The 26,474-nt window shown below is 51.6% G+C and overlaps 1 protein-coding gene across 1 annotated transcript in view; it reads left to right on the top strand.

Annotated features, from left to right (window-relative positions):
- Positions 1-26,474, top strand: part of PIWIL1 (piwi like RNA-mediated gene silencing 1) — a 1,696,151-nt gene that overhangs the window by 939,246 nt on the left and 730,431 nt on the right. The window contains exon 11 of the mRNA XM_086942674.1: positions 21,588-21,705. Within this exon, the coding sequence (XP_086798800.1) occupies positions 21,588-21,705 (118 nt within the window). The remainder of the gene's footprint in view (positions 1-21,587; positions 21,706-26,474) is intronic.

Raw genomic sequence — 26,474 nt, 5'->3', positions numbered from 1 at the left:
GTCTCCAATTGGGAGTCTAGGTCCGCGATCTCTGATTCAATCCGCACCACGTTCGCGTCCCTACGTCTCCGCACCTCGGCTAATAAGGAGAAGGCCTCTCCTCTCAAGACAGTCTTAAAGGCCTCCCATAGGGAGACAGTTGATGTGACCGAGCCCGTATTTTCGGAGAAATAGAGCTCAATGGCTTTGGCCAGGAGTCCACGCGTCTTAGGGTTACCGAAGTACCACGGATTAACCGGCGCCACCCTCTCGGCTACCACGATGTCAAAGTCAAAGGACACCCAGACCAGAGAATGGTCTGAGATGCCCCTGGCCATCAGTCGGGCCTCAGAGACCGCCGATGCGTGGGCTGCTAGAGCCAGAACGTAATCAATTCTGGAGAGGCTACCATGAGCCCCTGAGTGGAACGAGTACTGACGCTGGGTAGGATGCAAGAGCCTCCAGCAGTCAATAAGCCCCATAGTGTCCAAGAAGTCGGGAAGCCAGGACTGCGCACCTCTAAGATCTCTGGATGGATGCCTGTCCAAGGTCCCCGAACCAACCGCATTGAAATCCCCACCCACAATAAGCAGGCCCTCAGGTAAACCCAAAATGGCGCCCCCAAGATCCTGAAACGTGGTTGTTTGCAAACCAGGAGGGACGTAAACAGAAACCAAAACTAGGGTACGCCCCTCCCATCTACCCGTGACGGCGACGTAGCGCCCCCTCTCATCAGTCACGCTGGATTCTATCTCGAATGGGAGAGACACGCGCACCATGATCCCCGCCCCCCGTGACCCCGAAGAGAACCCCGAGTGTGCCACCATCTTGAAACCCTTTCTATTAAGCGCATGGCACGTGTTTCCTACCAAATGAGTTTCCTGCAACAAAATCAGGCATACATCTCTTGAACATTTGTAGTACTACACCTCTCTTTATACGATCCCCCAGCCCATTAACATTCCAACACAATACATTCAATTTCTTACCCTGCCCCCCCCCCCCCCCCCGAACTGCAATTCTTAACATGGAAGGTAGCCTTTTTGGTTGCCATTACCTCACTCAGACGAGTTAGTGTATTACAAGCACTAACTATTCAAGAACCTTTCATGCAAGTACATGCTAACAGGGTGGTTCTTAGAACGAACCCAAAGTTCATGCCAAAAGTAGTATCAAATTTCCATATTAATCAATCTATAGAACTGCCCGTGTTCTTCCAGAATCCAGTCAGTAGCCGAGAGAGCCCTACACACACTAGATGTAAAGAGAGCTCTACTTTACTATGTGGACGGAACAAAATCATTTAGAAAAAAAAGCAACTATTTGTGGCTTTTGCACCACAAAATGAAGGGATTCCAATATAAAAGTCAGGAATAGCCAGATGGATAGTTAAATGCATTCAGATATGCTTTCAAAAGGCTAAACGCCCTTTAACCGTCCCCCCAAGAGTACACTGTACAAGAAAAATGGGGGCATCCATGGCTTTCCTAGGAAATATTCCTCTTGAAGACATATGTAAGGCAGCCACATGGACTACCATACACACTTTCACAAAACACTACTGTGTAGACGTGCCAGCAAAGCAGCAAGGTGCTGTAGGCCAAGCTGTCCTCAAAACTATTTTTCAAACTGCTGCAGCTGGCACAGGAGCCACCACTAGAGGAGATAACTGCTATACAGTCTATGCACACATTTGAATTCAGCAGCCCACATGCATCGAACGGAATATGCTACTTACCAGTATGCATCTGTTCTTGGCATGTAGGGCTGCTGACATTCATATCGCCCGCCCTGTTCCCCCGTGTCTGTCGCAGCTTTAACATTATCTTTTGCATGGCCATCTCTTTCTTTACTATCTCCATCTCTGCCACAATAGCGAAAAACAATCTGAGGATGGAGTCGATGCCCATGCGCACTGTAGTCCAGGGGAGGAGCCACCTATCTCGTGATACTTCGAAGACTCTTCCAGGACAACAAAGTGCAATCATCCGAACCCAACACTAGGCGGCGATCTATGCACAGATATGAATGTCAGCAGCCCTACATGCCAAGAACAGATGCATACTGGTAAGTAGCATATTCCTTCCACATCCCTGTCCTGCCGGCCCACCGACGCTACCTGCGGTTCACGGTAGGCCACCAGCACTTTGTTTACCATGCTCCCCTTCGGCCTTACTAGCGCCCCACGGGTGTTCACGAAATTGATGGCGGTGGTCGCAGCTCATCTGCGCAGGTTAGGGGTTTCAATCTTCCCCTACCTCGACGACTGGTTGTTGAAGGCGGGCTCGCCCCAGACAGTCGTCAGACACCTCCAGACTATGGCCGACCTCCTGCACCTGCTGGGGTTCTCGTACAATGTGCCGAAGTCACACCTGTGTCCCTCTCAGAAGCTCCTCTTTATCGGAGCGGAGCGGTTCTAGACTCGGCGCAGTTTCGGGGTTATCCTCCCGAACAGTGGTTGCTCACGGACCGCGATTGGGTCAGCAGCAGATCCCTCTCCCTACCCCAACCGGAGCACGTAGTTGTGACGGACGCGTCCCTCCAGGGCTGGGAGGCCACATGGGAGAGGCGGAAATCAGAGGTCTCTGGTCTCCGGCGGAGTCCCAGCTCCACATCAACCTTCTGGAGCTACGGGCGATTCGGCTTGCACTAAACGTATTCCTCCCCTCTGTCCGGGGGAGTGTAGTGCAGGTGTTCACGGACAACACCACCGCTATGTGGTACTCCAACAAACAGGGCGGGGTGGGGTCATGGACCCTAAGCCAGGAGGCTCTGCGCCCCTGGCAGTGGCTGGAACATCAGGGCGTGACCCTGGTGGTTCAACACCTGGCAGGTTCCCTGAACACCAGGGTGGATGAACTCAGCTGTCGGTGCATGATGGATCAAGAATGGCGTCTTAACTTTGACCTGGCACAAGGTCTCTTTCAGCAGTGGGGAGAGCCTTGGTTAGATCTATTTGCCACAGAAGAGAACGCGCAATGTCATCAGTTCTGCGCGTTGGAATTTCGAAGGCGGCACTCGCTCTGAGACGCATTTCGTCACAAGTGGATCTGCGGTCTGTTGTGCGCCTTTCCGCCTATACCGCTACTGCTCAGCGTGCTGAAGATCAGACGCGAACGTGCCCAAGTCATCCTTGTGGCTCCGGACTGGGCAAGATACTGTTATCCCGAGCTATTCAGCATGTCTGTCTATCCCCCGATTCGTCTGCCTCTCCATGAGGACCTTTTGTCGCAGCAGCAGGGGATGGTCCTCCACCTGAACCTGTCCAGTCTCCACCTCCATGCTTGGAGACTGAACGTCGACAGTTGAGGCCATTTGACTTGCTTCCTGAAGTTTGTAATGTGATTCTGGCAGCCAGGCGTCCCTCCACAAAGTCGGTATACGCCTGCAGTTGGAATACATTTGTGGCATGGTGCACAGCAAAGGCTGTGGATCCACTCTCTGCCCCTCTTTCTGAGGTTCTCCTCTTCCTTCTTTCTCTTGCCCAGCAGGGCTCTGCTCTGGGCACTATCAAGAGCCACCTTTCTGCCCTTTCTGCCTTCTTAAGGTTACCTGATCTGCCTTCTTTGTTCAAGTCCCCGATTGTAAATAGGTTCTTGAAAAGCATCACTCATATGTTCCCACCTGTTCCTTTCGTGATGCCCCAGTGGGACTTGAACCTGGTTCTGACTTACCTGATGTGTGCTCCTTTTGAGCTGCTTCATAACTGCCCTCTCCTTCATCTTACGCTTAAAACTGCTTTCCTGGTTGTCATCACCTCTGACAGGAGAGAGAGTGAGCTCCAGGCTCTTTCCTCCAAGCCTCCTTTCCTTTCTGTCCATCCGGACAAGGTTGTGTTGCGGACAAGACCCTCTTTCCGGCCCAAGGTAGTCACAGCCTTCCACATCGGGCAGTCCATCACTTTGCCCACCTTCTTTCCGCCTCCGCATCCCTCTAAAGAGGAAAGCGGCTCCACCATCTGGACCCGAAATGTGCGCTCTCATTACATCTGCATCTCACACGCCAGTTCCAGGTGGATGACCAACTCTTGGTTGGTTACGTGGGCGCTAAGAAGGGACGGGCGGTGCACAAACGGACCTTCTCTCGGTGGGTCGTGTTGTGCATCTAGGCATGCTACTCTTTGGCCAAGAAGGAGCCTCCTGTAGGGCTGAGGGCCCATTCCACTTGGGCCACGGTGGCTTCTACTGCTCTGGGCCGATGAGTCCCCTTGCAGGATATCTGACAGGCATCTACGTGGGCCTCGCTGCACACGCTCGCAAGACACTACAGCCTGGACAGCCAAGATCGGAGAGATGGCTTCTTTGGCTGTTCTGTCCTCCAGGACTTTCTGGTTTGATTATTGGTTCGCAGACCCACCACCGGGGTTGGTATTGCTGGGGTATCTATTCTAAGGTAAGGAATCTAATACTAACCTGTTTCTTTCAGATGCACAAGTTACTTACATTCGGTAACGATATATCTGTAAGAAACAGTAGTTAGTATTAGATTCCTTACCGCCCCACCCATCCTCCCTGTTCTGCAAACCGATATCTAGGGTTACGGTCATCCCCTTTAAGGGCCCTAATTTCATGGCACCAGTGTTGGTTTTTATCATGGCTCTGCGTTTCTGGCGCGGAAAGCTCTGTAGAAGAACTGACGTCAGCGCGCGAGGGCGGCGTCTAAGTACTCCGGCGACGTCATTCCGGCGCCAACGACGACGGACGCGGAGCCGCAGACGTCTCCTACCGACGCGCAAGGGTTCTGCTACCCAAAAGTTTCCGGATCCAGTCTGACGCCTGGGTATATTCTAAGGTAAGGAATCTAATACTAACTACTATTTCTTACAGATATATCGTTACCGAAGGTAAGTAACTTGTGCTGTAATTCTTGCCACTCCAATCTAGATCACAAACTGAGACAGACCATAAACTCATGCTGGTATAGCGTGAATTTGAGCAACAGAGAAGATCTCCCTAAACCTATTTTTCCATTTAGGGGAAACAAAAATTTGAAGAACCACCTGGTAAGAGGTACGTTGAAGGAAGCCCCAGTGTTACAACAAAGAGCGATCTGTGGACTGGACCCTGTCAATGGCAACCATCGATGCGGCAATTGCCATGCATGCCCAAACGCTCTCATTGGAGATACGATTCGAACCATTTCTCTGGCGCGTGCTAAAAAAAATGATCAATTGCCGAACTTCAAACATTATATACATCATTTTATGTCCATGCGACCTCCCTTATGTGGGTGAAACGCAACAAGAATGTCACATCAGGATAGGGGAACATAAGTACAACATACGAAACAAGAATACTTCAGCCCCTATAGTGACACATTGGCTTGAGGAGAAACATACTGAGAAGGACCTTAAATGGTCCATACTTGAAAAGATCCAGGTACAACCCGGATTAAATCCTGTGGCTACACATAAAAAAAGAGAAGTCTTTTGGATCTATTTCCTAAACTCTGTTAAAAAGGGACTAAATGAAGACTGTCCCTGGGAGAATGCCATTACTTAAAATTGATTTCTGACTGTTTAGTATGTCCCACCCATTCTGGGTGAGTTTTCATTGATCACGTTTATTTCCATGACCCCCCTAAATGCTCCCCCTGTGATCCCCCCCTGTTGTCTTATAGGTTCTTCAATCAGTCAGATCGCGCCCGTGGATCTATACTCCTTTCCAAGATGGCCACGATCACAGAAATGGACCCATTAGAAGATCTGCAGCAGTCCTTCTTTTATCTTTTTCATCCTTTTTTCTAGCGATTTCCTGATTTGTCCAATAATCTTAGCCATGTATTTAAATGCTCGAAGTGGGCCGCCCCCCTTTACGATTGTATCCATCGAGGTTTGGCGTTTACAACCCGACCGACTAAATGTGTCCTTTCGGCTATTAACTCGGGTAATGCATCTACCCTTAACTACAGGAACCTTGTAGCCGATTAGTGCCATTACGTGCTTTGAATGCTATCAACTATTTTGGTCTACATTTGCCCCTATTTTTGAACACTGGTTAAACCAAGCGTGTTATGTCATGTGCCGCACCCCCATTGTCTGGTCCCGCTCTAAGCTTTAGTCAGTCTTATCCCAGTGTCTTTTTTTATTAGCCACTGTGGTGACCCGATGTGTTGCATCACTCCACCTTGGCCATGTAGAAGGCTCCATTTCTATCGACTATTCGATTGTATGGGATGACGAATTTAAGCTACTTTGCCTGTTATTGTGTACACCATCGCCTCCGGAAAAAACACTTTTGCCCACACTTATGCCCCTTATCTGGCCCGTTGGCACCACTTTTCTCATATGAACAAACTATTACGAGGAGGCGGGCACCTACGAAAGTTAATTGCTTTACTAAGTTATTTAACCCGGCGACCCCTTCTGAAATTAGATTTGTATATTCATCTTTTCAGATCCCTGGATCGCTGCACTTGAGGAACTAGGGGTCCCATCCCTATATACTGAGGGTGGCCCTGCCTTCTCCATCAAGAATATTCTCTCTGAGATTTTAGTGTTGAGCGGCTGTGGTGGATATCTGCCAGTTTCTTTTGAAAATTAGCAGACTTGTCTGTTGGTAAGTTTCTTTGCGACCCTCCTCTCCTAGGGCCTCATTATAATTCTCCTGGCAGTTATGTCCTCTTTTCTGGTTGTTCATTATTTCCCCTGCCTACCTGCCTCTATCCCACTGGTGGCCCCCCTCTTTATGGCTAGCTCTGGTCTTTCTCTTGCTCTGGCTTATTTCCACATCCTCGTCCTGCCGGCCAACTGGCGTTACCTCAACTCTACAAAGAGCTCCACTGCCTGGACCCTAAAAGAATATGGTCGTTTTACTTTGACCACACAAGCGTTCTGGGTGAACAATGATCTCCTTTTTTGCTGTGTGGGACCAAAAAAAGGTTAAGCTGTACAAAAGAAAACCACCTCTTGCTGGATTGTCCTGTGCCTTAAAATCTGCTACGCCTTGGCCAGTAACAGCCCCCTGAAGGCTTGCAGCCTTAATAACAAAGCCGAGGTTGCGACCACCGCGCTAGCGTGCAGCGTTCATCTCCAGTACATCTATCATGCTGCGACATGTACATCTTTGCACACGTTCACAAAACAGTACTGCCTGGACTGTCAGGTCAGTCATGACGGGCATATCGCCCTTTTGGTACTGCAGGGCCTTTTGATGTTATTAGGTTCGCACAGCCACCTCGAGGGAGATGTTTTTAAGTATCTATTCAATGATAAGTAATCTGTGACTAGAATTCTTGATCATGTGAACAAATTACCTTTGGTTACACCATATGTGATACTCTATCTAGCTTCGGACATGGAGTTGAACTATGCCACCTACTGGCGCACAGGGGTACCTCTCAAAACCTTCTGAATCAAGCCTAATGTCTCCAATTATTCAAAGGGAAGGAATATGTGGCTTGATAGTCGCTACAAAGTAAGGCATTACCAAAGGTAAGTAAATTGTTATCCAGTATTAGGGGTGTCTTTCATAGATTCACATGCTTGAATCATTCCCCGTCGTCGAGACGGGAGCCTCCGGTACATAAAAAAAGTAATGTCCTATAGACATACATAGAAAAAATAGGCCTAAGGGTCTCCCCTTAGTAGCCTTTCCTTGTCCTTATGCAAAAAGGACCAAACTCTCAGTCAGCCAATCAGCTCCGACCTCCCTCTAGAACCTTCCTGGGAGGAGCCTCAGTCCCTCAGATTTTCTACCGCACGTTGTGCTAGGGAGTCTCCAGCCTGAGCTCTCCTCAGGATTTCTTCAAAATCATCTAATTACTTTGGAAGTGATTGCTTCTCTACAATCTCGTCAGGGATTACTTCAGTCCACTTTGTCTGCAGTAAGTGTTTTCTTTCCACTGCTTTCAACAATGTCTGAATCCCAGAAGAAAGCCCTTTTCAGGGCCTGCTCTTCATGTGGGAAGAAAAGGCTCCATGTGGAAGATATGCATGCCCTGTGCTTAAAATGCCTTTATCCGGACCACGTCCCTGCAGACTGCAGAATATGTAGGTCTTTTCCTAAAAAGACCGTAAGGGACAGGAAAGGTCGCCTTCTCATCTGGCTTGACAGGCTTAAGGATAGAGACAACCTGGAATCTTCTGAGGGTAGCGTCTCTAAAACCTCAGAAGTCTCTCAGAAGAGGCCAAGGGTAGTTTCCCCTGCCCCCTCAGACACTCCTCCTAGGAAGGCACAAAAGAAGTCTTCAGAGGCAAGATCTACGACATCTTCAGTGTCTGTCAAGGATTCCCAGACCTTTAAGAAGCCTGCTCAGTCATCTACCAGACATGCCCAGAGGACTACTTCAGTGACAACCACTGTGTCGACGACCACAGCGTCGTCACCTTCGCCGTCGACGACAACAACACCATCGTCGTCGTCAGCAGGTAGACCTATTTCCTCTGTTATACTGCTGAAATCGTCGTCGACGACGAAGACCTTGTCGACGACTAAGACTACACCGTCGACGACGACGTCGTCGTTGAAGAGCCCATTGTCGACGACGACGTCGATGAAATACCCGCCGTCGGCGATCCCGACGTCGAAGGCGTCGACGAGGGCATCGACGGCGAAGACGTCGACTACGAAGACATCGACGACGAAGACTTCGACGACGGGCTCGCCGTCGACGAATGCACCGGCGACGACCACATCGACGTCGAGGTCATCGTCGACGACCAAGGTGCCGTCTATGAAGATACCGTCGACGAAGGCTTTACCGTCGACGAAGACACCGTCGACGGAGGACTCTTCGACGACGATGGCCCTTACTGAACCATGGAAAAAATCCAAGCTAGTATTTTTTTTTTTTTTTTTTTTTTTTTTTTAAATATATTTTTATTGCAGAGTTATAAACCACAGGATAAATTTAAACAGCCAGTGCACTTGTGGGCTCCCCCCGCCCAATGACAGTTCACAGTTGTACACAGCCATTCAGCCCGCATCCCGGAGGCCGGGCGGCATATCAATTCGCTCGAGAGGAACACAGCACAGTGTACGTCCCATTGGGACCCTGGCGAAAGGTCGTTTTACGTATCTGCTTTTACCCCCCCACCCGCAACAACATTCCCGTCAGCCATCTCCGTGGAAATCAACGTAATTGCCCCTGTCGGGCCTGCTCTAGGCTATTCGGGCCTTCATGCCAGGCCGACCCACCCAATCAGTCTGCCCGCTACTCGATACCCCCTGTCCCAGTGGTTCCAAGGCCTCAACCAGCAACCCTCCAATGGCTTCCGGCCCACCCCAAACCCCCCACAACTAACCCCCCCAAGCCCCCCCCCCCTGGCAACTGCTAAGGTGTGTGCTTCGCCCTATTGAACTGGATGGTTCCACTACAGAGCGTAGTTGCATACTTCTGTGTTCGCCCCGCCGTGTCCAGCAGCTTAGTCCTCACCGTCCTCATCCTCAACCAAAGCATCACGCAGAGCCTGTACCACCAACTCCCATGCACGAGCCGCATCCAGAGCCTTCTCATTCCCCAACTTCACTGCTTGTTTCATCCGGAGCACGCTTTCGCAGTCAGACCATCGCAGCAACTCATTCTTCCATCTACGCAGTGAGGGACCCCCCCTGGCCTTCCAGTGCCACGATATTTCCCTTTGAGCCAATATCAGACCCAGATCCATGAATTTACTTGTCACCTTGTTGTGCTTAGTATGCGGGAACCAGAGCAATAGACACGCCGCCATGTCGAATTCTACCTCCCTATCAGTCACCTCATTCAGGAGTTCCCCTACCTCCGCCCAATAGGTTCCCAGTTGCGGACACCCCCAAAACAAGTGGTCCATGTCCGCCCCGAGGGACGAACACCGGGGGCAACAGGCATCCGGCACCCGAAAGTGCCGCTGTAGCTTCTCTGGAGTTAAATAGGCCCTATGGAGCACATAGAAATGGACCTGCTGAAAGCGCGCGTTCCTGGTGCCCTTCCACGTGCGTCGCAGGATATGGCCCCATGCCGTATCCGGTATGGGCCGGCCAACGCTCCCCTCCCATTTAGCTTTGAGCCCATGGAGTGGTTCCAGCCCTTCGTTCAGCATCCTATTATGGAGGCACGTCACAGCTTTAAATGTACCAGCCGCCATCACCACATATTGGCACGCCATAGTCGTCGCGGGTTCCAGGAGCCCCTCTTTCCAGTGCTTTTGTATGGCAGCCACTAGAGCCGCGTGTAGGAGGAAGCCCCCCTCCGGCAGTCCGAACTGGTCCCGGAGCACGTCGAACGGCGCCAACGCCCCATCTATGTACAAGTCACCTACCACCTGCAACCCCGCTTCCTCCCAATCCAACAACGGGGACCAATCTCCTCCGTGTGGCAGAGCCGTCAACATCCCGATCGGGATCTCCGGGGCATAAGGCCGCGATGCCCTCGCTCTCCGAAGGCTCCTCTGCCAGCACAGCCGGAGCGTCCGCTCCTCCACGGTGAGGGCCCGTAACTCGAGCCGTTGCTGCATGATGATGTATGACAGCACGTGGCGCTGTATCCCCCGACCCCGGTCTTCCTCCGGCCCCCGGAACACCCTGGCTACGTTCTGCGTAAGGACCTGCAACTGCGCCGCCAAATAATACAGCTCAAGGTCGGGCACGGCCATGCCCCCCTCCAGCTTGGGGCGAAGTAGCGTGCTCAGGGCTATTCTGCGACGGCCATGCCCCCACAGAAAGCCAGTAATCATTGACCGCAGTTCCCTAAACACCCCCTGGGGAATCCAGACAGGTAGCGTCCGGAAATAATAAAGGAAGCGGGGGAGCGCCACCATTTTCAGCAATGCTATCCTGCCCAGGACTGTCAGCGGGAGGGTCGACCAGAAAGACAGGCTACCCCGCAGTGACCGGACACAACGGCCAATGTTACCCTCCAAAAGGTCGGCAGCCGAGTGGTAAATGCGGACACCCAAGTAGGTGATGCAAGAGGGTTCCCATGCCACACCCAAGTCGCTGCTAGGGGCTGGCGATCCCGCTCTCAGTGGAAACACGCAGGTCTTTGCCCAGTTGACCTTAAGGCCCGACAGCCGGCCGAACTCGGACAGCAGATCCATCGCTCCAACCAGTGCCCCCGAGGTGTCGGCTAGGTACAGGAGCAGGTCATCCGCATAGAGCGATATATAACGCCATTGCCCATCACTCACTATTCCCGCGTATCGGTCGCCCGACCTCGCATGGACCGCCAAGGGTTCCATCGCCAGGGCAAACAACAGAGGGGAGAGAGAGCATCCCTGTCGTGTTCCCCTGCCCACCGGGTACGCGGCAGATACCAGGCCGCCCAATCGAACTCTCGCCGTCGCCGAATTATACAAGACCCTCGTCCACCTTCGAAACCCGTCGCCCATGCCAAACCGCTCCAGCACTCCATCCAAGAAAGGCCATTCCAAACTATCGAAGGCCTTCTCGATATCCACGGACAGTACCGCCGGTGCTCCCTCCCCATCCAAGATGGCGTCCATTATTCCCACCAGGCGGCGGATATTCATCGCCGTGCTCCTCGTGGGTATAAACCCGGCCTGATCCCTGTGCACCAGGCCCGTCATGTGCGGGGCCAGTCTGGTGGCTAGGATGCGACTCAGGATCTTGTAGTCCACCGTCAGCATGGACAGCGGGCGATAAGACCTCACGTCCGCGGCATCCCGGCCAGGCTTGAGGAGTGGTACTATCAAGGCCTCCCGCATGGAGCCAGGCAATGCCCCCTTCTCGAAGGCCTCCGTATACACCACCAGCAGCCTGGGCGCCAGAGCGTCCACATAGTGCTGATAGAACTCGATTGGCAGTCCGTCCACCCCGGGCGTCTTGTTACGGGCCATATGTTTGATAGCCACTCGAATTTCCGTAAGTGCGATCGGGCTACCCAGGTCCCTCGCGTCTTCCTCGTCCAGGACCGGAAGCTGCCTCTCCCCCAGGTACTCCACGATATCCTGAACCCCCACTCCCAGCTGACTCCGGTACAAGTCCTCATAATATCCCCTGAAGCGGTCCAATACAGCTGCCTGGGAGTACACCATCTCTCCCTGCGCATTAGTGATGCTGAGGATCGGGCAACCCCTAAGTTCCGGGCCAGCTAGTCTGGCCAAGAGGGTACCCACCTTGTCCCTTTCTGCGTGTGCCCTGATAATGTACTGCCTATAGTCATAACATCTCAAGCGTTCCGTCGCCGCGGCTACCACTTCCTTCGCCTCCAATAACTGGGCCTGTAGACCTGGCCTAGTTGGTCTGCGGCGCTCCAAGTCCCTCAAAGTTTCCTCCGCTTTCGTCAAGTCATTCAGCACAGTCGTTCGAGCGTTCGAGAACCTGCCCAAGCACACCCCTCTCACCACCACTTTCATTGCATCCCATTCAGTAGACCTACTCGTCGCCGTTCCTTCATTCACACCGAAATAACTATCAATGCCCTGCCGGACCGCATCGTCGAACACAGAATCCTCTAACGTCTCCGGCCGAAGCCGCCATGTTGGTATTACTGAGCGCTCCCTCTGCCACTGAATATGCACCAACAGGGGGTTATGATCGGATATAGTCCTAGCAAGATACTCAGCATGGGTAATCAATGGGGCTAGGGAGCTCCCGCAAAGCACCGAATCGATCCTGACATGTAAATCATGGAGAGCGGAATAAAAGGAGTAATCCCTGGTACCCCTGTGCCCCTCCCTCCAGACATCCAGCAACCCCCATCGTTCTTGCCAGTCTTTCCTGTGCGCGGCCAGCCTGTGCACAGGAGAGTCTACTAGGGGGGGATGGGACCTATCCAGAGCCACATCCGTAATCGAGTTGAAGTCCCCCCCCAGCACTATCGGACCCGCCAGGAAAGAGGCCAAGGACCCCGAGAGGCTATCAAAGTATCGACCTTGGTCAGTATTCGGTGCATATATACAACAGAAAACCACATCCCGTCCATATAATCTCCCCTCCACCGCTACAAACCTGCCATCCGGATCTATTACCTGATTCAGCACTTGAAAGGGTATCCCCGCCCTCACCCAGATCAAGACCCCCCTGGCATACGCTGAGTAAGTGGTGCCAAAAACCTGGCCCCGCCATCTTTTCTGCAAGGCAGCGCACTCTTTTTTGGTGAGATGAGTCTCCTGGAGCATAGCTATCTGAACCCCCCTGCGTACCAGGTATGCATGTACTTTGTGCCGTTTCACCATAGTCCGCAGCCCCCGGACATTCCACGTTAGGCATTTCAAATTAGGTAATGTCCCCATTCCAAGTCCGTACAGTCCGAATCAAACAACAACGGTCCATGACCCCCCCTATGCAGTTGCCCCCCCCCAAACAATCCCAAAACTGAAACTTTCCCCAAACCCCACTCCCCAGGACAGAGCACACGAACCCAATGGCCGCCCCCATCCAAACCTTGATCCAAATTCACGCACACTTACCCTGTGGTCTCCACCACAGTCGACCTTAGGGGCCTAGGGGGGGTGGGTCGCCGCCGATCCCAGCTAGCGGAGCCCGCTCCCCGCCCTTCATCCCCTCCGAGACACACAGCTCCCCCACCCGGCAACCCGCCCTCCAGCAACAGGATATCACCCTACCATGAAGTCCCGGTCTAGTCCCAAGTCTATCTCAGCCGCAGAAAATATCATCCGAAGTCTGCGGGGTCACATCCGGCCCCTTCTGGCTCTCCACCTCCGAAAGTTCCTCCCCTGTTCTGCTACCTTCTCCTCCCGAGTCCGTTTCGGCCCGTTCACTGTTCTGTTGCGACCCTGTAATGGCCGCCGTCGCCGCGAGTGCATCCCTCTTCTCCGCCGCCATTTGAGCCTCCCGCTTCTCCCGCTGGCGCCTGTTGCGGGACCTGATGCGTTGTGACTGCCGCACCCGGGGCTGCTTGGGCTGGTCTCGCCGACTTTGGTGCGTCCTGTCCGTCCCCGCTCTGTACGACTCAAGCCATTGCCAGACTTCGTCCGGAGTCTGGAAAAAGTGTGTGGTGCCATCCATGATGATCCGCAGCTTGGCCGGGTAGAGCAAGGAGTATTGGATGCCTTCCTCCCTGAGCTCCTTCTTCACAGCGAGGAACGATGCCCTGTCCTTCTGGACCGCCTGCGTATAGTCCGGAAAGATCGTAACCTTGCTGTTCTCCACCTCATAAGGGCCCGACATCCTGGCCCGCTGGATGAGGAGGTCTCGGTCCTTGTAGTGGAGGAGCCGCACCACCATCGGTCGGGGGGGGCGGCCAAGCCCCGGCGGGCGAGCGGGCACTCGGTGAGCTCGCTCCAGAGTGAAAAATGGAGTAAGCCCCTCCGGCGCCACCACAGTGCGGAACCAGTTCTCCACGTAGGCCACCGCATCCTCCCCCTCAATCCGTTCCGGCAGGCCTACGACCCGCACGTTGTTCCGCCGATTGCGGCCTTCGGCATCCTCCGCCCTCCGCTCTAGAGTGTCCAGTCGGGCCAAAATGTCCGTGATCCTGTGCTCCGCGGTCACCACCGATGGCTTCAGGTCCAGCAACAGTTGGTCATGATCCTTGACCCGATCCGCCAGCTTCGCGTGATCCGCGCGTAGCAGCCCCAGGCCCGTGGCCACTTGGGCAATGTCATCGTGCAACGCCTCCTTAGTGGAGGTGATCGCCTCAAGGATGGCATCCAGACGCCGGTTCAGCCGCTCTTCCTGGTCAAGCTCCGGGGCGGGACTCTCACTCAGCCGGGTCGATGTCGCCGAGTCCCCCTCGCGGCTCCCGGGCCTCGGCCCTCCGATCGCCGCCATGTCAGGGCGCTGCGTCACAAGTCCGGCCACCCGTATTGCGGGTACACCCGTAGGTCCGTGCCGGCCACCGGGCACCGGGCAGTGCTATGTCCCCGCCAATGGTCTCAGGAGCAATAACCAGGCGGACGAGCTCCGTTCCGTCACCCCCACTGGGCCTGTGGGGGGAGGATGAGTCTTAGGGCGGTGGCCGACGAGGGCCCCTGAACACCTGGGTAAATCGGGCAACGTCCCCCGGTCTCAGGGCACCGCACTGCCAGTTCCAGTGCGTCGGGCAGCCGGGTGCAGGGTCCCTCGATGCTTGGCGACAGCCGGGCTCAGGGCTGAAGTTCGAGACCGTCCGACCTCCTCGCCGCCATTTTCTTCACACCCCGGACTACACCTCGGCCGCCTTTTCCTCGATCTCCTCGAGGCCAGCAGTCCCCCAGCGACTCTCAGATTACGTCCAGCTGTCCCCATACACCTCAGAGGGCAGGAACGTCGTCTCCGGGTCGCCTAGGGTCCCGAAAAACAGGAGAATTAGCGGGATTCCGCGCGGAGCTGCGAGCTCACGCCGCCATCCCGATCGGCGTCCAAGCCACGCCCCCAAAATCCAAGCTAGTAGAGGTGTCGACCCTCACGCTACCACCGTCGACGACACCAACGACGACGACGGGAACTTCCTCATCAAGTTCTACGTCTGGCAAGATTGCCAAACAGATTACGCCGGAAACCACGTCTCCGAGCAAAGTGGAAATGCAGCCACCTCCAGAAATCTTCCAAAGTGAAGAATCTGAAGAGGAAGACCACATGGATCCTGCTATTTCCATATCGGACCTTCATGTCAAATGTCAAATGCCAAAGCACTGATGAAGAACAGGAGGAGTTCACTTACCAAGAACACTCCGTCCACACTAGTGTCCGCACGGAGGTCACCCCAATGGTGTGCCTACCGGTCTCTATTGTCAATGACTTGAAACACCTTATACAAGATTACAAGCAACGCTTCCCGGAAGCGTCAACGACGGAAAGTGAAAATCAGACGCCTGCAGTACATAACCCGGCGTCTGCGTCACTCCCAAAACAGTCTCGACCTCCTCCTCAAACCCACCGTGAGAGAATCCAACCTCAGGTGGTAGTATCGTCAGACGAAGATGAAGACGAGGATGAATTGGAAGAAGGAGAGGTCCAGGAAATACACTCTGCCCATAATGAGGAGGATGAGTATGTTGCATCTTCCCCAGCTTCACCTCAACCACGCCAAGCAGATTCGCCGCCTGTGGACATTAGCGGCTTCCATAAAATTGTGGAAAGGGCGGCTAAACGATTCCATATGGTTATGGAATCGACGGAAACTGAATGCTTCCTACACGATTTCAAGGAGCAGACGCAGAAGTCAACGAAATCTATTCCGATAATAGAATTCCTATGGGAGCAAGGCAAGAAACTCATGCTGACACCCGCTTCTGTACCTGCGGTGGTTCCACGCCTGGACAAAAAATACAAAGCCCCGCTTACAGCGGCAGCTTGCCTCAATGGACACCCTAAAGCTGATTCGGTGGTTACAGAGGCGGCCCAGAAGAACTCCCGCAACCCTTCCTCCCCTCTGTCGGCTCCTCCGGACAAAGAGGGCAGGAAGTTGGACACAATCGGAAAACGATTCACGACAACATCGGCCATGATCATCAAGGTGGCCAACTCCATTGCCCTGTTGGGGCGTTACAATCGCCAACTCTGGGAGGACATTGCCCCATATTTGGCGGAACTGCCTGACACTGTCCAAGGTGAAGTCAAGGCTCTGCTTGTGGAGGGTCAAACCTCAGCAGCGGAAATAATTGACTGTGCTATTGATGCTGCCATGACCGGCTTTCGTCAACTTGCTGGAGCAGCAGTCCTGCGCCGTCAAGGATGGCTTAAAGCGACGTCGTTCCGACACGAGGTACAATCAAAAGTACTGGACATGCCCTTCGACGGCCAGCACCTTTTTGGGGACAAGGTCGATGAGGCACTACAAAACATAAAGAAGGACACCGATACTGCCAGAGCACTGGGTACTTTGCAAACACGGAACCAGTCCTTTCGTGGCAACAGATCCAGAGGTCAGTCCTCTTATCGAGGTTCCTATCAGAACAGGTCCTCGTATTCCTACAATAACAAAAATCAATACCAACATAAACAACAACAAGGTCGGCAATCTTCTTACGGAAGATCAAACTTCAGAGGCAAGAATCAAAAGAGGGGCACTGGCAGCCGCCAGTGACCCATTACTCCAGCCAGTCCAGCCACCCTATCCCTCATTACAAATTGGAGGAAAACTGACCCATTTCCTCACCAATTGGCAACACATCACCACGGACCGGTGGGTTCTCCAAATTATAAGATTCGGCCATTCCCTGGAATTCACCACCATCCCTCCCAAAACACCTCCACGCAGACGGGCACACAAACACCTACGCCTGCTTCTCCAGGAAATTTCTGTAATGCTGAAGAAGGGAGCAATCGAGCGAGTTCCAACGCCCCTAAGAGGGAAAGGTTTTTATTCCCACTTCTTTCTTGTACGCCAGAAGGAGAACAAATGGCGGCCCATTCTGGATCTCCGAGCACTCAACGCTTTCCTACGGAGCCAATCGTTCAGGATGCTGACGATTCAAGAAATACTGGGCATTCTAGAAAAAGGAGATTTCATGACATCCTTGGATCTCCAGGATGCCTACTACCACATCCCCATCCTCAAGTGTCACAGAAAATTCCTAAGGTTCGAGGTTGCAGGACAACATTATCAATTCAAGGTCCTGCCGTTCGGCCTCAAATCCGCGCCGCGGATTTTCACGAAGTGCCTGGCACCGGTGGCAGCTTTCCTGCGTCAAATGGGTCACCAAGTCTTCCCCTACCGAGACGACTGGCTGGTGAAAGCACCTTCAGCAAAAGGCGCAGCCGAATCCTCCAGCGCCTGCACCAATCTTTTTCAGAGGCTAGGATTGACTCTTAAATCTCAAGAAATCCTGCATTATCCCTTCGACAAAAATAATCTTCCTCGGGGCGACCTTGGACACTGAGTGCGCAAGAGCCTTCCCCTCCAAGGAAAGGACAGACAAGATATTATCTCTGGCCACGGCTGTGGCGGCAAAGAAAAACCTAAAAGTCAGGACCTACACATCACTCCTGGGCATGATGTCTTCCTGTATTCTCCTCATCCCTCACTGCAGACTCAGGATGCGCCCGTTGCAGGAAGCTCTCGCGAGCCAATGGACTCAAAGTACTGTCTCTTTCGAGGACATGGGACGGATAACCCCAAAAATATCCAGGAGTCTAGATTGGTGGAGGCATCGCAAAAATCTAACCGTAGGGCTACCATTTCTCCTTCCAGCAACACCTCTGGTGATCACCACGGACGCCTCCCTGGAAGGATGGGGCGCTGTCCTCCAGGACCTTCGGATCAGCGGCAAGTGGGACACTCAGGAAAAACAGCTCCATATAAACCTTTTGGAGCTGAGAGCCGTGTATCTGGCACTGCAGGCCTTTCTACCACGCATCCAGAACTCCCCGGTGCTCGTCAAAACGGACAACACCACGACGATGCACTATCTCAACAAACAGGGAGGAACGCGTTCGCTCACTATCACGCGAATCGCAAAAGATCTGGAACTGGCTTGTCCTACACGGAATCACGCTCAAAGCGGACTAAGTACCAGGCAGAGACAATACCATCGCGGACGCCCTGAGCAGGCAAAGATCCCTCTCCCACGAGTGGGAACTAAGCGACAACACACTGACTCACATCTTCTCTCAATGGGGAGCCCCAGGAATCGACCTGTTTGCCACCAAGGGGAACGCCAAATGCCCAAACTACGCAAGCTGGCATCCCCAACAAGGGTCACTGGGAAATGCTTTTTCCATCGGTTGGTTCAGCGTGTTTGCGTACGCTTTTCCTCCGTTTCCGATGATCCCGAGGCTCCTCAGGAAGATGAAGGCGGAGCCCTGTACCCTGATCCTGATTGCCCCGTTCTGGCCGTGACAACACTGGTTCTCGGTTCTGCTTCGACTCTCCATCAGGACACCGATTCGTCTACGACAACATCCGAACCTCCTGACGATGTCCAACGGGCAGGTACAACACCCGAACCTGCAATCGCTCAAGTTATCGGCCTGGCTCCGGAGCACAGAGAGTTCTGTAGCCTGAATATCCCGCAGGAATGCAGAGAGGTATTGGCAAAAGCGAGAGCAGACAGTACCAACAAAACCTACTCTCTCAAATGGAAAAGATTCTGCATTTGGTGTTCAGCACAGGGCCTGCAACCACTGCAAGTCACACCTGAGCAGACATTTGGCACAGTCAGGACTGGCACATGCATCCATAAAGGTTCACCTGGCAGCTATCTCACGGTTCACCAGAACTTTCACAGGACCTTCTCGGTGGTCCAGTAGACTAGTCAAACAATTCCTAAAGGGACTTTATAGATCCTTCCCGAGGCCTCGGAAGGTTCCTCCGACATGGCAACTCAATCTAGTCCTAAACCAACTCATGAGGCATCCTTTTGAGCCCATTCATCGAGCATCCATCAAGTACATTTCATGGAAAACGGCGCTCTTGCTCGCTTTAACATCTGCAAAGAGAGTCAGCGAGCTACAAGCTCTGTCCATTCAGGAACCATTTATGCAGTTCAGACAGGACAGGGTGGTGCTGAGACCGAACCCTAAATTCATACCAAAAGTGCCATCGGACTTTCATCTCAATAAACCGATAGTCCTTCGGTCTTTCTTTGCGAACCCTTCCACCGCAGCAGAAAGAGCGCTACATTCTTTAGATCTCAAGAGATGTCTGAAGTTCTACCTAGATAAAACTAAGACTTTCAGAAAATCTTCACAACTGTTTGTGGCATACAGCAGACCGAGAATGGGTCTGCCTCTCACGAAACAAAGCATCTCGAGGTGGATCTCCTCAGCGATTGCATTCTGCCATGACAAGGCCGGACGGCCGCTGAGCGATCAGGTTACTGCACATTCCACCAGGGCAATGTCGACGTCGGCAGCACTGTTCGCTGGAGTGCCGATCTTGGACATATTCAGAGCGGCGACCTGGAAGTCACCGCACACTTTCTCCAGACACTACTGCCTGGATCTCGAACTCCAGAAGGATGCAGCAGTGGGCCAGGCGGTGCTTCGCCATCTCTTTCAGTGAGGTGAGCCTTCCTACATCCCGCCATCCAGGTATGCACATTCTTTGGTCTTGTGATATTCTGCTTATGCTATTATTCCCATGTTATGCGATATGTATATTGTCTCACATGACTGCAGAGCAACTTTTCATCACAAATGTGCATAGCTTATTGCTAACTACTCTGATTCAGGCATGTGAATCTATGAAAGACACCCCTAATACTGGATAAGAAATGCGTTACTTACCTGTAACAGCAGTTATCCAGTATTGGTGTCTTTCATAGATTCACATGCAACCCCCCGCCTCCCCTGGAAGGACTCACATCCCTCTCTAACAATATTACGTCTACCTAGCTGGGTGCGTACGAAAATCTGAGGGACTGCGGCTCCTCCCAGGAAGGTTCTAGAGGGAGGTCGGAGCTGATTGGCTGACTCTGAGAGTTTGGTCCTTTTTGCATAAGGACAAGGAAAGGCTACTAAGGGGAGACCCTTAGGCCTATTTTCTCTATGTATGTCTATAGGACATTACTTTTTTTATGTACCGGAGGCTCCCGTCTCGTCGACGGGGAATGATTCAGGCATGTGAATCTATGAAAGACACCAATACTGGATAACTGCTGTTACAGGTAAGTAACACATTTCTTTTATAATTCTGTTTGATGAGAAAGACTCCCCGAGATTATTTTACATTTGTTGTCAGCTTGTTCAACAAGCGGATTTACAATTGTTTTTCGGGCTCACACCATACTTTGAGCATTGTACTTACAATAAGTCGGTGGGGGGGGGGGGGGGGGGGTGATTGCTAATCTGTCTGAGTTCTGGGGTTCAGTCGAAGAGGCAGGTAGGTATTGAGAAGTTCCTGAATTTGGTCAGCGACTGGGCTTGGCTGCAAGGTAGAAGAAGTTTCCTACGTTCCTGGTCTTGTGGTTCCTTGGGACGAGGGCCAGGGACAGTTTATTCAGGAATTTGTTCATTTGGTCTGGAATTTATTTATCCTAAAACGATGTGACATTTTGTTTTTGTTTAGTTACCTATATAGTCAAACTTTTTTCTTTCTTTTTGACCAAACGTAATGCACGTTACAGGTAAGTATGTTTCTGGCCAGTAAACAACTTAGTTTTTTTTAGTTCAGTTGTTATCACTGTGATTCTCTTATTTCCTACTTTCATTTACTCTCTCCCCTTACAGTTTCTGCAGTCTAAAATTAGTTTTCTGATTGTTTTTTAACATAAATTTCCTTTTTTGCTCTCCATTATATGCAGACCATCACCCATCACCCATTAATGGGGGTCGCACAATTTCTTTGTTTCATGTTCAGTAGCTTACTATATCTGCTTGAGTCAACACTTTGGATTTTTTTTAATTGTTCTTGATGGTTCCTCATATAAAAGTGATGTGCATTAATCTACAGAAGTTAAATATTGTATTCATGAGTCCATTGTAATTGACTTGTTATAAAAATAATGCTCTTAGGTATGTTTTTCTTAAATTTAAAAAGAGTTCAGAATGATGTATTTTTTTTGGGGGGGGGGGGAGCGGGGTGGGAGTGGCTCAAGGTTTTAATACCATAAGTCTGCTACGTCTGTGTGCAGTGCCTCAGCTCTTGCCTATATTCATTGCATATCTTTTAATGTGCGTGCCTGCTACATAGGTGCTCAAAGTTCTTGTTTGCTCCTTGAAGCTTAAACCTAATTCTAATGATATTTAATATATCTTTTTGAGGAAATTGTACATCTAATTGCCATTTCCTTCTTATGGTGTCTACCATGTAAGTTTATTAATTCAGAAAAATTTCTATTGCAGGCTTAACAGATAAAATGCGCCGTGATTACACGGTAATGAAAGATTTATCTGTTCACACACGGTTAGCTCCTGAGCAGAGAGAAAAACAAGTCGGAAAGCTGATTAGTTACATTCAAAGGTATGTTAAAAGATAGTAATGTTGTGTGCATAATTTGTATGGCACTTTCAAGGACTCAACTGCTTAGGTTTACTCGATCACACTTTATGCTGTTGAATTTAAAAACATGAGCATTTTAGTGCTTTATTATAGCATTTTGGGCCTTCACACTATGACTTTTTCTCAAGGTATTTTGCCAGACTTCATTATCTGATCCATTAAGTATCTAATCCCTTAACTTATTCATGAAACAGCTAATTATTTGGAATGAACAACCATAAATATGCATACCTTCAACATATGTCAACTGGAAATCATTTTGAGTCTGAACATTGCTCAAAACCAGCCTTACTTTGTTTTTCAAATGTTGTACTTGTTTTCTCATAGATTATGAAATGTAGGAGTTATTTCTTTTTCCTTTTGCATTTTTATAATTCTCTGAAAAATGTCCATTTTGGCTCGGTGTTGCAGCTCCAGATGTTCCTTCAATGTGTATGTCAAAAGTAACTTGTGGTTTTACCAATGTAAGCTTATTAGTACAGACACCTGTATAATCATAAATAGTTTCTTAAATGTGTGTTAAAGCACATGGTTCATTGTTGAACACACAACTTTCTCTTCCCATTTTGACTTTTAGGATATTCAGTGCTAAAAATCAATATTAATTTACATATGCTGTTTTTTTTATAAGATCGAAGTTAGTTTATCAAAATCCTTGAATGATTCCCATTTTGGATCCCATTTGATCATTTTATTGGGGCTATGATCATCTATCTAGAGGTGTCGATTAGGCACCTACTATGAGTTTTGTCAGGATCAAACGCAAGACAGGTGTGCTTGTTATCTGAAAGAAACCGGTTAGTGTTAGGTTCCTTACCTTAGAATATCCCCAGGCGTCAGACTGGATCCGGAAAGTTTTGCGTAGCAGTACCCCTGCGCGTCGGTAGGCATCGTCTTCGGCTCCGCTTCCGGCGTCGTTGGCGCCAGAATGACATTGTCTTAGTACTTGGACACCGCCCTCGCGTGCTGACGTCACTTCTCCTTTTTTCCGCGCCAGCAAACGCAGATCTGGAAAAAACAGTAGTTTCTTAGTCACTTTTTGACTAAATTTTTCGATCCCTTTTGGATTCCTTTTCTAGCCGGTAGACTCTGTGCCGATAGAGATGTCTGGGTTCAAACCCTGTGCGGATTGTCACCGCCTGATGTTGGTTACCGACCCTCACCGTCGGTGCCTTTATTGCCTTGGGGCCGAACACGAAGACAAGTCGTGCCCCGACCCCCGGACCTTGACGTTAAAGGTTAGGCGCGAGTAGTCCCTTAAGCGCCTCAGGCTCCGGCAGTCGTCCCGCGCCGTTCATGATCCCGGTCGAGGAGGAGGTCGTAGGAACGGTCGCAGGGCCACAGTCATCACAGCTCGGGGAGTCAACACCATTCGTCGGGCTCCAAGTCCTCAGGTAAGAGGCACAAGAAGTCGAAGATTCTTCATCGCTCTTCCCACTTCCCCCGAAGCTTGCGCGATGCGGCAAGGGGTTCGGGCGACACCACCCACGCGGCTCCGTGGCCAGCCCCAGTACCCACTGGTCCCTGGGCTGAATGCGACGCCAGAGGATATCGAGGCTGTGGGAAGGTGGACATCTGACTATGGTTACCCCCAACGTTTTACCTAGTGTTTAGCTGGTTCTCATCCAGGGGATACTCATCAATAGTCGAGGTCGCTGTAGGAAGGTGGATACCGGACTATGGTTGCCCCCAACTTTTTGCCTGGTGTTTTGCTGGTTTTCCGACTTAGTTGACCTGGGACCCTGCTATTCAGGGCCCCAGGCCTACTGCTCTCTCTGTCAAATGGATTCCATGTACCTTAGGTACATAACCAATTGGTACTGGGCCACCTTATCAGACCCTGTAACTCAGGGCATAGGTGTACCCAGGGCCTACCAGGGGCTGCAGCATGTATTATGCCACCCTTGGCTGGCCATCTAAATCTGACACAACTGGCTGCACGACAGCTGGGGCAAGGTGATGTAATCACCCTTTGCTTTAGGTATAGTATACCTATAGTATACCTATATCTAACCCTAAAATGGACACATAGATTCCTATCAGTCACTCCTATGGCAGGCCTTGACAATCCTGAAGTCAGAGTGCTTGGAATTATGTGAGATGGTGCTCTGGCATGAGCTGAGCCCGTTTGCAGCTTGCGGAACCAAGTCCTAATAGCTGTTCCATGATAACGCGTACCATATACTCTTAAGTGCATTATAATCCTCGCGGTTATTTGCTAACTCTGGCATTGCTTTATCAAAACATGTCGAGTAAGGTGTCATACGAATTGGAATACTAACCCCTTGCCAATTCTGGCGACGGGGTTAGCATTCCACCCTTCTAGAGGGACACAACATGTATGTAACTGTGAACCCCGGTTAAAGTTAACTCAAGCCTCAGCATCACAAAATGGATGCTGCCACCACAGACACAAGTCTGACCTCCTGCTGCTGGGAGTCCTTCCAGCGAGGGAGGCTTGGACAAAGGGTTTCCTGTCAGGGGCGGTGCTAGCACCATCCCAGACAGGGTTTTGTGTATCCTGGGTAGGCAGGGCTTTAGAGGAAGGTGACTGCAAGTGGCACCCCGGTGCTCACTATGCATAGGCCGGCAAGAACCACTTCCAGGGGCACACCAGCCCCTGACCTGGGGAAAGTCCGGCATGGGAGAGGGGTGTAACCACCCCCCTTCCTGGTCCCACCCATGGGCAGGACCTAGCCGCGTGCCAGCTCCTTTTACTAGTATAAAGATAGGAGCGGGCCCCCTTCCAAATTAGATCGTCTTTGAATCCTGAAACTGCTTTCTACGAAAGGAACTCAAGACTTCTTCCTAAGATTTCTCCCTTGTGGCTAAGGAGTAGTCACCCTGCACCCGCAGGCACCATCTAAAAACACTGCAGTTTGCTGCATATCCTTCCTCCGGAATCCGACCGACCAGCACGACGAGACCCGGCTTCCCTGGCACCTCTGACCTCTACCTACATCGTCAGCTCAGCTGAGATCCGTGGGTGTGACGTGACCTCGAGGGACCGGCCATCTTCAGAACTGCACGCCGCTTATCCAGCACAACCACCGAGGGATCCTCAAGTGAGTGCTTTGGGGTTCGAGAAGCCCTGACCCTGAGCAGCTCCAGCACCGAAGTCCAGCCCCCCAGCATCCACCAGATCTGCGTGGGGCCCTTCTGCTCTTTGCTGCTCACCGCGTTGTCCGGCTACTTGCCTGCTGGCTTGTGGCCCTCTTGACGACGCTCCACGACGACAACACCGCTGGTCTGGTTGCTCCAGACTGGCCCTTGCTCCCCTCCAACAGAGGAGCACCCCGGACTCTCCTGGTCCACTCCAGACGCAATTTTAAGTCCACCGCGTGGGCTTGCATTTGCCAAGACTTGTTGCCCCAATCCTGGGTCCAGCGACGTCGACAGCAGAGACCTTCGTGGGACAGCTCGCACCTCCATCCTGGTCGCCGACAACGCCTCCTGGTCCGTGAGACTGCAGAGCCCAGTGTCGCCCACTCACCTGGTCGAGGTGACTCCATCCGGTGCCATCCTGGTGCCCATCTGATCACTGGCTAGTGATTCAGGACTTGGTCCCCTCTGCTTACAGGTGTCCTCCATCTTCGATCCAGGCTTGGATCCATCCGAATCTCTTCACTGGTCGCCTGCCAGCAACTTCTTCTTTCAGGCTCCATAGACTGCAACGAGGATTCCCGAAGTCTTTTCAGACCTATGCAGCCGCAGCCCCTGGGCTAGGTAACCTCAGCATTTCGGTGCTCCAGCATAGCCTCACTATCCAAGGGTCCAGATCCTTTTTCGTTTCAGCTCTACCTAGTCGGATTCGTCCGATAACTTTGTAATTTCTAGCAACCATAGACTTAGTCCCGCATCCCGCGTGAGAGTGCACACTCTGCACCCGATCCGCCTAGGCCTTCTGCTAGTAATCTGAAGGTTCAGTAGTCCAGTCCTAGCGATCCTAAAGTCTATTAGAGTAGTACTTACCTGCTAGTAATTTCGCATTCCACTTTTAGAGTATATGGTTTTTCGTGCCCCTCGGGCATTTTTGTAAATTGTGCAACTTTGCGTATTTTCCTAAGAGCTTTGTATTGTGCTTAGCACCCTGTCCTCATAAAGAGTCCAGGGTTGTTGTGTTCTAAATAAATATCCTTTTATTTTCATAACAACTTGTGTGGTGTCCTTTCACTTGGTGTTCAAGGGGTATATGTGATGGTATAATAGCTGGCTTAACACGCCCTCTAGAGTCTAGCCTAAAGTCTGCTCTTGTCCATGCTACTAGGATAGCTGGTCTACAGTTGACTTACAACCAATCATCAATAAGGGTTGTTTGGACTGCTACAAAGTGCTCACTAGAATAGTGAACATTATATATCAGGCAAACTTCTCACAGTCGCCGTCGAAAAGGCCCAGATCATCTTCACAACGTCTAAGATCTCCGCCGCAATCAAGTAAGTCGGCGTCGAGGCGCCATGCTTCGGGCTCGAAGTCCATGGCTGCTGCTGCATCTAAGTCTCCGTCGAGGCTTCCGTCGACGTAGAGACACTCTCCGCCACCCCGGAAGGGATCGGCGTCGAGAGCTAGGGCGGCATCTAGGTCGCCGCTGGCTAGCGGGCCGCCGTCGAGAGGGACTGCTAGAGGACGTCGACGCTGAGGCGACGCCAGGAAAGGTCGCCGTCGAGGAAGATCATCGTCGAGACGACGTCGAGAATAGTTGTCGATGTCATGATATACCTCCACCTGAT

This window comes from Lissotriton vulgaris, chromosome 11 (assembly GCF_964263255.1).
Source record: "Lissotriton vulgaris chromosome 11, aLisVul1.2, whole genome shotgun sequence".
In the NCBI taxonomy this organism is placed as follows: domain Eukaryota; kingdom Metazoa; phylum Chordata; class Amphibia; order Caudata; family Salamandridae; genus Lissotriton; species Lissotriton vulgaris.
Note: the sequence above shows the minus strand (reverse complement) of the source record. Positions and strands in the feature narration are given on the sequence as shown.